The sequence below is a fragment of the Sinohyriopsis cumingii genome, chromosome 11, assembly GCF_028554795.1.
Source record: "Sinohyriopsis cumingii isolate HCF-2022 chromosome 11, ASM2855479v2, whole genome shotgun sequence".
NCBI lineage: Eukaryota > Metazoa > Mollusca > Bivalvia > Unionida > Unionidae > Sinohyriopsis > Sinohyriopsis cumingii.
In genome coordinates this window covers 12,351,718-12,367,575 of record NC_142971.1, presented here as the reverse complement: position 1 = coordinate 12,367,575, position 15,858 = coordinate 12,351,718, and the positions used below count along the sequence as shown (strand labels likewise).

General features: G+C 35.6%; 1 protein-coding gene across 2 annotated transcripts in view; it reads left to right on the top strand.

Annotated features, from left to right (window-relative positions):
• The first annotated feature begins 643 nt into the window (after positions 1-643).
• Positions 644-15,858, top strand: part of LOC149787616 (KRR1 small subunit processome component homolog) — a 64,243-nt gene continuing 49,028 nt past the window's right edge. For both annotated transcript variants that reach the window (XM_089973792.1, XM_089973793.1), the window contains exons 1-3: positions 644-746; positions 3,722-3,924; positions 9,286-9,420. In XM_089973792.1, coding sequence (XP_089829918.1) covers positions 713-746; positions 3,722-3,924; positions 9,286-9,420 — 372 coding nt within the window. In that variant the 5' untranslated portion in view covers positions 644-712. The remainder of the gene's footprint in view (positions 747-3,721; positions 3,925-9,285; positions 9,421-15,858) is intronic.

The window sequence follows — 15,858 nt, the reverse complement described above, 5'->3', positions numbered from 1 at the left end:
CATTATTTTCATTTTTCACGACCTCTACGTCCAAAAATGATACTTTACTTTTAGACATATGGAACGTAAATTTTATTGTTGAATGTAATTTGTTTAAACACGTCTATAAAATAGTATAGGTCTTTTAATGAATAACTCCAAATCATAAAGATATCGTCGAAAAATCTTAACCAAACATCTGGTTTTAAGAGGCATTTATTTAGAAAATCATTTCCTAATTTCCCCATAAATAAAGATGTATACGAAGGTGCCACAGGACTACCCATTGCTGTTTTATATATATCTATATATCTATATATATATATATATATATATATATATATATATATATATATATATATATATATATATATATATATATATATATATATATATATATATATATATATAGTCTCAACACTATTTTCATCAATTTATTTATAAATTTATATTAATAAATTAAATGATTATTCATTCCATCTTATTTTCATATTTAAAAAAATAATTTGCGTGGAAAAATGATTTTAGTAATACAGTTTATACATACCTAGAATCAATATACCATATTTTAAGCCTAGTTGTGTGCCATTCGATACCAGTTCACGTAGCGTCTAGGATATATTTATGATAATATTATTCTGTGTGCACACTGTTTATATTTCCAGTCGTTAGAACGCATGGGTCTTGATTGGTCGAATATATTCAAGTCTCTATCAGATAGAAGCAATCCAGCATGGATGATGAATCGCCAGTTCAGGATTCAAAATGTAATTTATTTATCATTTGTGGCCGTTTAACGAGAGAATCAGTCAGACATTGAAATAATTGATGACACTTAGTTTATTTGCTTTTCGAACTGGAGGTCTTTAAGTGATAATTATCACAGTATTGTTGGAAATCAAATATTTTCGGACTGTTTCTTCTCCTGATGGCGTGGTCCTATGTCCTACGTGTAAGACCTCGACGCTGATATTTATGTTTTAGGCGTCAGGTTCTTACTTCCTAACTAACAGCGCTGTGTAGTGTCTTTTGATGTCGACTAACATCGCAACGAAAGTCAAATTTTCAGGAATATCTAGGGATAACAGGCCAAATTTAAAATTTCATCCCAGGTTAATAAATATTGTATTTTTGAGAAGATCAAAGCATCAGAAATAACAAATTAGCAAAAAAAAGTATACTCTATTTCATGGGTTTTGCTCATAGCAAGTGCAAGCAAGTTATTTTATTGCCTGCAAAAAATAAGAATTCTCCAAAAAGTGAGCATATTTTGTACAGTGTATATATTGAAAACAAATCCAGTACTGGAAATTTTTGCGTGTTAATTAATGAAGCATTCACTCGAGAATATAACCAAACTGTTCTTGAGGCATAATTTACAAATGCATGTGATATATAATAGGACATATTTTGGGAAATGTGCCTCAGTGAGTTCAGAAGTTGCAGCTTTAATTACTCACAATTTACAAGTGGCCGAGTGGTCTAAAGCACTCTCTGTTATGGATAACTGCCATCTCACCTCTGCGTGCGTGGGTTCGAGTCTCATATTTGGCTAATATGGCTATGTGAGAAAGCTTGCCAGTAGCTTCTTGTGGGTCACTGGTTCTTTCCAGGGTTTTTTCTGGGTTCTTCCTCCACCATTAATACTGGCTGCCATGTATAGCCTATCATGTGCTGAAAAATGGCGTTAAACCCTGCAACAACAACAATTATGAGTGTATGTCCAATCCAGAAGCCATATTATGAGTAAAACTTGTTTTTATTCATGTTTTATTGATGTGAAAGTTACAAAAAAAAGGGATTGGTAACATCTGCCTCCTTACTTTTTAAAAGAAACCTATAAGGACAATGTAACAAGAAAAGCCATGTATTTATTCCTTTTAAATGCCTTCCTGTATTAGAATTTGTTTAGACTAATTCATATAAAAATATTATTTTATGACTGAAAGGTTACATAAAATATTTATTTTTCTCAAATATTTCCTGTGAAAAGTTAAATACATTACTGTATATCCATTTTATTTTTATTTATTTTGCAGTTGCTTTATTGCATAGTTGGATTGTGCTGGCATTTTTTGTCATAACAATATTAACGTATTTTTAAACAGTATAACATAACAATGAAATCACTGACAAATGAAAATGTTTATGCAGGGAGTATGGAAGCTACAATAGCTTGAGCAGTGAATAACCTTAAACACTTCAAAAGTTTCTTTTAAATTATTCCGGGGGGGGGGGGGTGTCTTATTCTTCAAACAGAAAACAATTACATCTCATCTGTGAAGGTACAACTATAAATTTGTATTAATCTTTTTTTTTACTACTACATTAATTTCATATCTAAAGGTATCAAGCAGGTTTGATACTATTTTGTAGCGTAATAATAAAAACAAACAGCTGGTTACAGATAGTGGTAGCAACAATATTTATGTTCATTGACTATATAGTTGCTACAGGAGTCTGATGTTTTGTTAGTAAAGTACCTTACAATAAATATATGTATATTTATTATACTGATAAAGTGATTTCATGTTGTCACAGATTTTATTGTACTTTATTGATAAATCATCAAAGTCTGTGGTTGCTACCTCTACCAGGTGCTCAAGGGAGAGAACTGACAGATTTCCAGTTAAAGATGAGACAGAAGTTATGTTTTAATACAACTCTATTCCCATGAAATGAAGATAAGTACCACAATATTCTAGGTGCATTCTGTATTTAGATACATACAGAAAACCTCTCCCATGTGAAACCCTCCATGATCCACACATTTTGTGGATTTTTCATTAAAAGATATTCTTTGAGCTGTATTGAATTCTTACCAATAACGTATAGTTTAAAAGAAAATCCAAATGGATTCCTTTGTGCAGGTTATCACGTAAAATGTTCCAGCTATTCATGAAATTATCTAATCAAAGTTAAAAGAATGGGAGTCCTGCAGAGAGGGGTACCCTCTCTGTACAAAAATAATAAGATTGTGGCACTTGGCCCGACTGAAACGCCCTCTAGTTATGTTGTTATTGCTAGAATATCTCACACAACTGGCAATTAAAATAATGATGCTTTTCTACAAAGTAGGGTCATAATGTTTTAGTCAGACTTTACTTGCTCTGGTGTCTTTTCTCTAATAAATTCAGATTCTCACAAAGAAATGGACCTTTTTCAAGTTTTGTTGGCCTACATTTCAGTTGTCTAATATTCATATATATTTACTACTGACATATGTTGTAAGGAGCCAGCAGAGATAAACAGGAAGCAAAAGTTTATATTAATATAATGTGATTTCAATGAAAATATACTATATTTGGTCTTATTGGTTTACTTGTTTTGGGATATCATGTTTAGGGAGAGCTCCATTTATCAATGGTCAAGTTCAATTTTTCAGTCACTTTGCCACAGGCAGGTTGACTTTTTAAAATTTGCAAATCCCTTCCTTTATATATATATATATATATATATATATATATATATATATATATATATAGAGAGAGAGAGAGAGAGAGAGAGAGAGAGAGAGAGAATGTGTAATATTTTGTGTGTGTGTCATGTCATCCATTGGATAGACTTTTTAAAATGACAAAGTTATTGCAGTATGACATCGCTATAATAAATTCCTTACTTTCTTCAATGTAAGGATATAAAGGACATGCTATAGGAGAGTGAAACGTCAAATCAACATTTTATATGAACCCCAAATCATTTGGCACAGCTAATGATGATATGAAAGTATGTTTTTTTGTAGCAACAAAGAAATGGAACAAGAAGCAGAAAGATGGGGAAGATCTTCTAGAAGTGCCAGAGGGCTGGAAGGAACCCCATTTTTCCAAGGCAGACAACCCACATGGACTTTTAGCAGAGAGCTCCTTTGCCACTTTATTTCCAAAGTACAGAGAAAAATATCTACGAGAATGTTGGCCACTTGTGAAAAATGTTCTGGGTGATCACGTATGTAAGCCTCTTTTATACATGTACCTATATTTTTTTTTATACCAATAACTGGGAATTCATTAGCAATATATGCACTAATAATACTGTTGTTGAAAATGTGAATATAAAAATTCTCCTATAATATGTTGATTTTTATCACAATGTTTACTTGTATTTAAGTTCAAGGCTTGACCTTGTTTTCCAATTTTATATTTTCTGAAAGTGAACTTCTGTATAAATTTGATGGAAAATGACTCCAGACCTGCCAACCCTACTGAAAAAATTGGGAGAATCCCAATTTTTGGACCTATCTCCTGATTCCCTGATTTTTCTTTGAGAGAGAAAAAAATACGTATTTTTTTTAAAATTACAAAAACATCATTTTCCATTTCCCTGTTTTAGTATATGGTTTTTCTGTGTCTGGTATATTTCTTAGTACTTTACCATATTGGGCCTGATTTCTGGTTTTCATCTGCTGTTACAAAGAGATTGTCTCACAGTGTGGTTCTCTTTATCTGACCCCATCAGCAAATCTCAACATCATAATGGATAAGTTTCTCAGCAAGAAGCAAAAAAAAGAAGATAAGGAAGTAACTGATGACTTTTCACCAGTTAAGTAAAGGAAATGGGATCAGAAATGTATGAGTGATTGGGAGAAGCAGTTTGCTTTCATTCGTTCATTGACTTGCTGGGCCTATCATGCATTCTGTCATATTTAATTCTGCATCAAAATTGTAGATTTGGTAAAGCGGAAACTCTATTCAGATCATCAGTGTTGATTACTTCCATTCGGTTGGAGAAAAAAGCCAGGTCCTTAAACAATACTACAGATTGTTTAGACACATCTGCAATGCTTGCAAGAATAAGTCATCCTTTAGTGGAATGCTTTCATGAAATAAAAGGATGGATCTAGCCAACTGTTGTTTCCAACCCTTAATACTATCAATACTTTCAATACCACATAGCAGCAGCACTGCAGAGAGAGCATTCTCAATGGTCAGAAAAAACAAACCAGCCAAAGAGTCACCCTGTCATCATCAATGCTGGAAGCTATTCTTGTTTGCAAATTTGGCACCCAAGGACAAATAAATGATGAACATTTGCAGAAATGCGAATCTGCAACATACAGTGGACTAAAATAAAAAATGTAAACATCATTATCATGATATATACATCTTACTCTTGGACCTCCTGATTTTTTACCCTGCCTTCTGATTTTTAATAGTGATTTGGGGACAAATTCCTGATTTTGATTTTTTTTAAATGTTGGCAGGTCTGTGACCCACATCCTGGTCGTCTTATTGTGTCTTAGGTTTTTATAAAGGGTTCTGGCAACTGATTGTTTATTTAAATTATTCATTGGAATTACAAAAAGCTCATTGATGGGATTAACACTATTTTGGGATTGTTGTAAACTTGTTCAAAGATATTCTTGGTCATTTCATCATTATACAGCAAGAATATTGGTACATCAGCATAGCTGCCAACCCTCACGAATTTGGTGTGAATTTCATGACTTTTTCAGCGATTCACGTATTCACGCTGTAAGCCAAAAATTCACGAATTTTCCAATCCTCAATTATTTTAAATCTTTAATAAAATAACCGATTTCCTGTTAAGTGCTAGTCGTGATATTTGCAGTTGCCGAAACGGTCCAGTACTGCTCGTCACGATATTAGTAGATCTACAGCCAATTAGTACAGTTGGCCCGGTAGCAAGCATTTTAGCCTACTTTAATCTATATGATAAGAGTAGTTTTACAAATGCTTTTGAGAGAAACTGGGGCCTAACAGGAAATTTGCTCCGCGCATGCGTCAAAACACTGATTTGAGTTACCGTTCAGCATCACATGTAAGATCTTGAAAATGTCTTCACCACCAAGGAAAAAGAAATGTATTACTCAAAAAGTGAAGTTTAATTTGGAATATATCAAAAATTGGCAGTGCATTCTGCCATTAAACATTGATATTCATTCATGCTTTTTGCACTCAGTGTGCCATCGCAGAGACGATGTGAGGAAGAATGTCGGTTGCAAAAAACACGTGGAAGTTGGGAAAATTAAGAATTCACAGATTTCAGCTCTGGAATATTTTAAACCATTGGCGGAAGACCTGCAGGCTACCAACGCTGAAGCATTATTTGTGAGTTTTCTTGTCAAACACAATCTACCTTTATCAGCTGGAGACCATGCTAAACATTTGTTCTGACAAATGTTCCTGGACTCGAAAATCACTTCTGAATTTTCCTGTGGAATAACCAGAAATGCTGCAGCTCCTGTGCATTCCTCACAGCAACAGTGACAGCGAAAGAGTGTTTTCTCCAGTTTGGAAAAATAAGACAGACTTTAGGGCCTCCTTAGCTGCAGAAAATTTGTCAGCAATTTTAGTCCCCAAGATCAACCATCAGGCAAGAAGTCGGAACTGTTTAGAAAACAAATTTACGATCAAGCAGTTGAGGAAGTTCAAGTCTGCCACAGTATCATGTCTTGATAAATAAATATTTCTGCATATATGTAGTGTTTTATTTTTATTTTGCGAACTTGATATAGTGTAGTATTGACGGTCGGTGTGGATGGAGTGGTCAGAGTGGATGGAGTTATTTTCATGGTATTTTTCATGAATTCATGTCCAAATTCATGACTTTTTATCCCTATTTTCACTAATTATGAGCCAGGAAGGTTGGCAGCTATGCATCAGCATATTCAAGATTCACGGAATTCATTCAGAACACTTTGTACTTTTGGACTTGTGATAGAACTTTTAGAATTTTGTTTGATTTTGTTCATAATACTGTAAGCTCCTCTTAAATTTTCATTTTATAACTATGAGAATTAAATTATATGTTATTTTACAAAACTTGCTGCTTTTTCTTCTTTCTGTTGCTTAGTTTAAGATCATGGAGTCATAACACTTAGGAACCACAGGTTCATGATGCCAGCTTGACAAATATGGTACTAACAGCTGCCTCACTTGGCGCTCAGCATTAAGAGGTTAGTGTTAGGACTGGTCAACCTGGTGTCAGGATAATGTGACTGGGTGGGACATCATGTCTGTGGCATGATGCTTTAGTGCTAGACATCACTATAAACTGTCACACTGCAGACATCGTAGTGATATGACTGAAAAATTGTTAAAACTACATTAAAAATCCAAATCACACACACGCACACATTACCTGTTAGTTTTAACTGTATTTTATGATTGCAGTAACACCTGTCTTTGTGTCGTTTTGAAGTGGAATTTTGATCACACTGCATGAAGTACAGAAGTGTCACTGTAAATGTGAATACCATTAGGAAATCAAGGCTAGTTGTAAAACTGGAACATAATATTTTTATGAGTTTTACCCCTTTAAATATCAAGCTTGCACCAGGTTTCTGTGTGACAAATGAAGTTTTAGACTGGCGGTAAGTGTGAAAGATTAGGTAAGATTATATGTATCATTGGCGTCAATATATCTTTGCTGCATACTAGATGTTAGCAGTGTTGAACCTTAGGATTAGAAAATACGCACGAGTTTATTATTAAGGTATGACTCTGCTTCAGCATGGTTTGCACAGTCCTTAAAAACTACTTAAATTTGATTCTTGGGTTATTTTTCCTTGAAAATTTCTTGAATTTGTTTGAGAACTCCATGACAGTTTATAAGAGCCTCTTTGAAATCCTGAAAACAGATGTAATAATATGAAAATAGAAATGTTTAAATAAAATATGGTGAGTTCCAAGTTTGCTCATATTTAGGATGATTTGCTGATGGATTAATTTAATGAGGGTACATGAAAACAGTGACAGAAATAAAACAAACAGGCATGTGTGGCATCTGTTAAACTTGGCTTATCAAAAACCTATAAACCATGAACAAAAACTCTGTATACAATTCGAAGTGGGGGATGGACGTTGCTTACAAAGGATGGATCAAACCTTCAAAGGGAGATAAGTGGACTGCCTTATTCACTGCCTGTGATATTTCAAACATGGGTAAATCTACCCCAAGTCAAGCATAAAAGGCAAGAAACATAAAATGCAGAATTATGTGATGCGTTTGAAGCCATGTCATTGTCCAGAAAGAACTAAAGTGATTTTCGGAATGAAGTTGTGTGTTAAAGATTAGCAATAACAATGTTACCAAATAAACTCATTGAAAATTGGAAACGTCCTTGGGAACTCCTTGATTTTTTGTGTCCATAGTCTGTATGGACCATAATCTACTTGAGCCCATGGGTCAATATTAAAGATTTACGAGGTACAGCCAATTTTTACCTGGTCAGGAAGAGAGGACAGGTGTTTTTTCTTAATGCTGCTGTAGCTTAAGCTCTTGATGGAAAAAATACTCCAACATAGTCTATGATTTTACAGAGTCAAGCTCAATATTCAAACATGGCCTTGGATTTTACAGAATTGGACTCAGTACTCCAACATGGTCTAGAATTTTACAGAATGAGACTGAGTACTCCAACATGGTCTAGAATTTTACAGAATGAGACTCAGTACTCCAACATGGTCTATAATTGTACAGAACAAGACTCAGTACTCCAACATGTTCTAGGATTTTACTGAGTGAGACTCGATACTCCAACCTTTCAACAGCTTTAGCTCATAATGGAATTAGTACTTAAACTAAATCTAGGACTTTACAGAGTCAGACTCCAGTTGACTCCCGTGTTTTACAGACTTGTCAGTAGCGTAGACATTATTCTCCATGTGAACCTACCTTGATTCATGGTGCTCATTTTGTGTGTAAAACAGACTTTTAAGGTTGAATGCTTCTATAGTGACTGCAACTTATCTGGACAATATCTTTGAAAGTAAGTTAATGTATCAGTGACAGAAAAGAGAATGACTGTTGGTAGGGATATCTCTTTGGGGGCACACCTGTTACCCTGCTTCCCAACATTCAGTGGCAGTCAGGGTGGAAAAAGAGAGCCCTTTACATCAAATTTTTGGAAATAAAGACCATAAACAATGCCTTTCATACCTGAAAAGGTGACCTTTGTGGGAAGAGGATCTTCATCATGTCTGCCAAACTCTGTCGTAGCAAGCTACCTCCACATACCAGAAGTATGGTGGGGGTCCATGTCACCAGTCCTTAGTGTCCTGGATGGGGACTTTCAGTGTTGGTCTTCCAGGCACAACAGTATCTCTAGCTGGCTCAATGTCCTAGCCAATTCATTTTTTTAAATGGGCCATAATTTTTATACCAAGTGGCAGTCTCAATGTCCTGCTCATTTCATTGTTGACATTTGTCCGTAATTTTTATACCAAGTGGCAGCCTCAATATCCTGGTCATTTCTTTGTTGACAAATGTCCATAATTTTTATACCAAGTGGGAAGAGCAGGATAATTTTAGACTGACACCTGTTTTTTATGATTAACTTTTCAGGGAATCAAGGCTGAGCTTGATGCTGCAGAAGGAAGTATGACAGTTTCATCAACGAGGAAAACCTGGGATCCATACATGATCATCAGAGCAAGAGATCTCATTAAATTACTGGCAAGGAGTGTACCCTATGAGCAGGTACATTAGGGTTTCTCTTAGAATTTCATTGATATGGGTCATGCCCAGAGATCCAGTGCTTTCCGATTAAAAATAAAGCACAGAAAAAAGGGAGGGAGGCATTAAACAATTTTAATTTTGTCTATTCATAGGTTCCCTATGGAAAAAAGCCTTGATACATACATCACTTAATCTTTGGTGCCATGTTGTTTTTTTCTTTCAATATTGACTCTTCTGCTACATAAGTGTCTATCAAACAATGAATCTGTGACACGTGGTTTTAAATTCAGTAAACCAGTCTGTTGTCTTGGAAATGTCATGTCCAGTTACTATAAATAGAAAGCAAGGAAACTGTTCGTTGTACATAGCCAAATGGTCACACACATAAAAGTATATGATCAATAGGCAGAGGTCTACAATGGATAAATTCACAGCAGCCAATAGTTGCATAACACGAGCATTAGATTGTACTCTTTTGTACCCTATAGCTAATTTTATTACTTGGGTAATTATGAATGGGCTGGTACCCGAATACCTGGGTACCTGTTGACAAATTTACATCAGAGCCAGTTGTCTTAAAGTCTGAGTGACATCAGTTTCATGCCAAGAAATAGGATGCCTTTCGCTTTATTTATTTATTTCTAATTATTTAGATGACACCAACTTTATATTTAGAATATTTTAAGATACCATACTTCCCTTTTTCCTAATATTACCATTGCCCAAGGGTTATATCCTGGGTGGGTCCATTGGATAAATCAGTAGGACACTTGTTATTTCATTTTTTTATTATTATTATTATTATTACATCAGAGGTCTCGCTAGGATTTTAAAACTAGGAGTCCAGGACTCCCATTTTGGTAAAAATAGGAGTCCCACCATAAAAGTTGCAGTCCCTTTCCTGCAGAATCAACACAGACGTGAGTGCATCTATTTTAAGATGGAGAGATTTTCATAATGTAATCCTCACTTTAATATAGCTCCATTACAACAGTCCATTGACAGGATTGCAAATTTATGGTTTATTTATTTGTCTACTTACTTGTAGTAATTTTAGGCAATGGTTAAATAGTGTCTGATTTGTTGTTTTAATCCGTATTTTCACAAATACGTGTCAAGTCAGAAAACAGGTTAGACCTTAACTCATTAGGCCCCAGCACTGTTTTCAGTATCTCTGCTGCTATGCCTCAGAAGCACAAAGCTGTGTGTAGCTGCTTGTGCCACATAGTTTTTATCTGTTTGAAAACATCGTGCACATGCATTCACTCTTACCTTAATTTCTCTTCTTATATCCAAACAAAATCCACAAAATTTTCACCATTTATTTCAAATGAATTTGTCGACACATTGATGTAATTTTTTCTCTATTTGTCGAAGTTTTTCACAACTTATTTATACAGTATTTAAAAAATTATGTGCAACGTTTATCTGCAAGAACTCCATCATCATTGCTGTCAGCATGATCATCTTTGGACGATTCAATCTCAGAAACTTCTATGTCCAGATCTAAATCTCACAAAATTTCCAACTGCTGAACATATCTTTCCTCAGCTTGCTCAATATTTTCAAGATCAAACCCGAGAAACTCCACATTTTTGCTCTCGTAAAAAATCACTCTTCCGTCGGCCATCATTTACGATTTTTCATGAACAGTACATGTGTAGTTAAACCGCTTTCAAACTTTATCCCTTGGCTTCTGAACAATTCAAATTTCCACAAATGAAAGTAAAATCATTTCTGATTGGTTTAATAGTTGTTTAGTTCTTGGAATAAACCATTTCTAACCAATCAGAGACATTGTATCTAACACACATTCGTCACACCTGGAGATGGGATCGGCCATTGAATGCAGTAAACAATTCATGACTACAGGCGGGATCAGCTAATGAATGCAGAAACCGGATCACGTCTACAGACGGGATCGGGGCCGAATGAGTTAAAGCGCATCTGGCGAATTCCACAACATGGCATTGTCCCATACATTTCTGACCTACATAATTTGCATTTTAAAGCTAAATCTTTAATAAAAATAATACCTAGGCTTTGCTTTCAATGATTTGTATATTTTTCTGAATATATTTGCCTGATGATTTATGAAAACAGACAATCTAATAAACTGGTACGTCCCTGATTTGGTGAAGTCTGTCATTATTTCCCGTTAGGCCTACTGGTTCACTTACAGTTTCAAATTAATTTTATGATGAAATAGTGTAGAAGCAGTTAATATATATCCAGATCACCCATTCTGATCTTAAAACAAGTTTGTATGTTTTATCATCAAAGGATAGCATGCAGGAAACTGATAGTTGCTAGCTTACTCGGAAAAGGGTTAATGGTCAGTCAGCTATCAAAACATATGCTTGTGAATGGGCAAGAGATTGCTTTTCAACGTAATTAATATCAAAACTAGGCTTAGGTACTGATGTCTTGATGAATACATTTCGCTGCAATACTAGAACTAACTGGGCTATGGTGAGGGGCATTTTAAAAAAAAGTATGGTCAGTCGATGTACCTTTTAAATAATCACAGGGCGAAAGACGTTTTCGCTTTCCTAACAGAAGAAGGCGAAGTTTACATTTTTAGGCAACTTAGTCACCCCCTTCGCCTGGTAGCATGACCCCTGGCCCTCCCCAAAACACTATGAAAATTAGAAGAACTATTGGTTGCCATTGAGTTTAATTTCTACATTCTTTATAACACAGACATAGCTCTTGTTCATCCATCAGAGTGAGACTGAATTTTGTCAATCCAGGTAAGGACTTATTCCAAACACTAAGCTAGGAATCACATACTTTCGTACACATAGCTGGGACCCCGAGTGGCCGAGTGGTCTAAAGCGCTTTCCGTTACGAATCACTGCCATCTCACCTCTGTCTGCGTGGCTTCGAGTCTAGGATTCGGTCAATGTGGATATGTGAGAAAGCTTGCTAGTAGCTTCTCGTGGGTCGGTGGTTCTTCCCAGGGTTTTCCAGGGTTCTTCCTCCACTATTAATACTGGCCGCCATGTATAGCCTATCGTGTGCTGAAAAATGGTGTTAAACCCCACAACAACAACAACACCAACAACTTACACTTAGCTAATGTCCCATCTGAACTGAATCTCGTTACAATCTTTGTAAGTTTGCCTTTTAACCCCAAAAAACTTATCAAAATTTAGGAATGGCATTTTGTCTAAGTCTCAACATGTCTTGATTCTGAGGTCACATGCATTCAGAAATGAACACAATAGTGAAAGCCTAGGTTGTTTATTTTTTTTTACTTTTATAAATGACCACATGTACATCTCTGGGTCTTTCTGCCTCTGAATTCAATCACTGTAAATATCAGTACATTTTCCCACCCGGCCGCCAGTGAAAGCCTTTGAACTTGCTGTTTAGCTATTGCATCATGTTGTTTTTGATGTATTCTTAAAATGGCAATGCGTATGTACATCAAGGGGTCTTTCAGTCACTGAATTCTGTCATTGTAAATATCAGCAGAGCTAGTTGATCAACAAATTTTCCCCACAAAGCAGGTGGCTGAAGCAGGACAGGCAAGTCTTTGAATTTTGCTGCGCACCTATTACACGCGTACGGAGGACTCCCGCCTCAGTGATTTTCTGCATCCCAGATCAAAAATTGGCATCCAAATATGCATAATAAGCGTTTCCGAGACCTGTACATGCTATGAGGCATTTAAAGCTACAGAAAAAAAAATTGATTCCTCTGATACAGGCAGTTGCATATTCAAACACCGGCCAGAGACTTATACCAATGGTACTAGCATCTGCCTTGCTTTGCTCTCAGCATAAGGAGGTTAGTGTTGGGACTGGTCGGCTTGATGTCAGGATAATGTGAGTGGGTGGGATATGATGCCATATATCTGCAGCATGATGCCCCAATGCTAGACATCACTGTACACTGCAACACTGCAGATAGCATAGTGGTATGACTCAAATTGTTAAAGCTACATTAAAAATCCAGATCACACACGCACATGCACATTCTTGTATTTGGCGGATATCGAGGACTTGCGTATGGAACTGTGTACTGAAGCCATTTGTTCTGGCAGTGTTAGAGCAAAAAGAAATAATGTTTGAGGCAGTAAATTAATAGCAAATGGTGATGTATGAAGGAGGGAACTGTATTATCAATTCCACGGAATATGAAAATTAGCAATACATGTTTACACACATATTCTGTATAATCCATGCAAACTATGGATGCACACTATTTGACAAAATCACGAAGACTGGACATCGGTACATCATGACCAACAAGGACATGTTTGCATATCGAGTCCAGTCTTAGCAATCAATACAACCGCTCAGGTGACCTAGTAGTTAGAGCATCTGCCTTGGATGTGCATAGCTGCCAACCCTTATGAATTTGGCATGAATTCCACGACTTTTTCAGTGATTCATGGATTCATGCCGCAAGCCAAATTTCACGAATTCTCCAATTCTCAGTTATTTTAAATCTTTAATAAAATAACCGATTTCCCGTTAAGTGCTAGTCATGATATTCGCATTTTAGCCTATTTTAATCTATATGTATAAGAGTAGTTTTACAAATGCTTTTGAGAGAAACTGGCACCTAACCGGAATTTTGCTCTGCGCATGCGTCATCAACACTGATTTGAGTTACCGTTCAGCATCGATGTAAGATCTTGAAAATAGGACCTGGACATTTTTATCAACACTATGAAATTATCAAATTTAAAAATAGGTCATACAATTTTTTACATTTTATTTCCAAACGACATTGCCAGTACACTGCAGTTAACGATATGTAAGGAAATTTTGATAAATGAAAATGTCACTTATGCCGAGTGGAGGCACTACTTTAATAAATAAATACAAATTAAATAATTTTGTTATCAATTGAAATTTGAGTTCTAGTTCTATCTTTTAGTTCCTTTTAAGTTTAATCATCGTAAATGCAATGTGTCCTCTTGTAATTAAATGTAAATTGCATCAATCTACTGTAACAGCTATGTCCATGGGCGTTTCTCTGAGATCCTTATTAAGTTCCGACCATGTTTTGATAACTGACTTCTGGAAGTATTTGTTATACTGTTGCACTGAATTAAATGCTGGCCTCCTTGGTATTATCATGTTAATTATGTCTTTTGAATCAAATAAAGGAGGTGGAATAAAAGCAAAGTTAAAAGGCATGAAATTCCAACAAACTTAAAATCTAGCAGCCCCGATCATATGTCACGTGAACTCACTTCATTTGATCAATCGAACACTTATAAATGTTATTGTGTATGTAACATAAACTACCTTAATTTAACCAACTATTTCTTAACTGTGATCAAATTTAACAAGTCAGCCAAGCGAAATGAATACTTTGTAAAATAAAGAGCTTGATTTCGCAGATATGGTCCATTGTGGGCACGCGTGTTTCAGAGAATTCTTGAACTGGCACTTAGAGATGCCCTCAAGGATTATAAGAAGTTTTATTTTTACTTCCAATGAAATCACAACATCAATATCGTACTAATTGAACAATACAAAAATAGAGTTTTGACGTAGATGATTGTCTCACGAAATAAATGTCTCATGTTTTTGAAAAATAGGAATTTTGTTTGGTGGTGTACCAACAGTTAGAATAGACTCCTGATTTTGGCAGGATAATATTAAACACCACTATGGGAACCAGACAAAAAGCAGTGACGTACTACACAGATTTTTTTCGCGTACACGTGATGGTTGTTGAAACCAGAAGGAATGATCTGTCATCTGTTGGACATTTTAAAAATAAATGTTTTTTAAACAGAATAACGAATGACTTCATTAGAAAAAGCGCGTTATTAAAATTATTATCGACGTGATTGTAAAATGAGGATTCAGTCGATAAACAGCCCAGTTCCCTAATGCCGCTCCCACCCCCTCCACAGTTTTCTCAATGCCAAAGTGATTTTTTCCAATTTTTGGAGGTCCCTCGGTAACTCACGCCTCACTTATAATGAGGTCTATGTTTGTGGACCCTGTTGTGCATGAGTTATCAAGGGAGAGGTGTGCTAGTATTAAGTAACTGCAACCTCCAGAAGAGTTTCATCAACAACTGTTCTTTAGGGCAATGACATTATTATTTGAATACAGTGTATATATCTTGTTGTTATTGGCTGACTGATGAATTTATTGATTGACTGATTGTCTTGCAATTAGACTTTAGCACGACATAACATGCTTTGGACTAATCAATGGCTTTGTAGATCATTTTGTAATAAATTTGGAGTAAGCGCATTTGGTTATAGTACCCTGTTTTAAGGAATTCTTAGATTTGTGTGATTATTTGTTTGATTATTGGAACTCATTGCAATGAAGATATTCCTTTGCCTGAAATAATTAGCCAATTAGTAGGAGCAAACGTCATGGAGTGAAGTGTTGGTGAGTTTCCATTGTGCCATGGTTGACGTTTAGTGAATTCAGGCCAAAACCGCATGAGTGTCCCTGGAGTAAGATAGTTCCT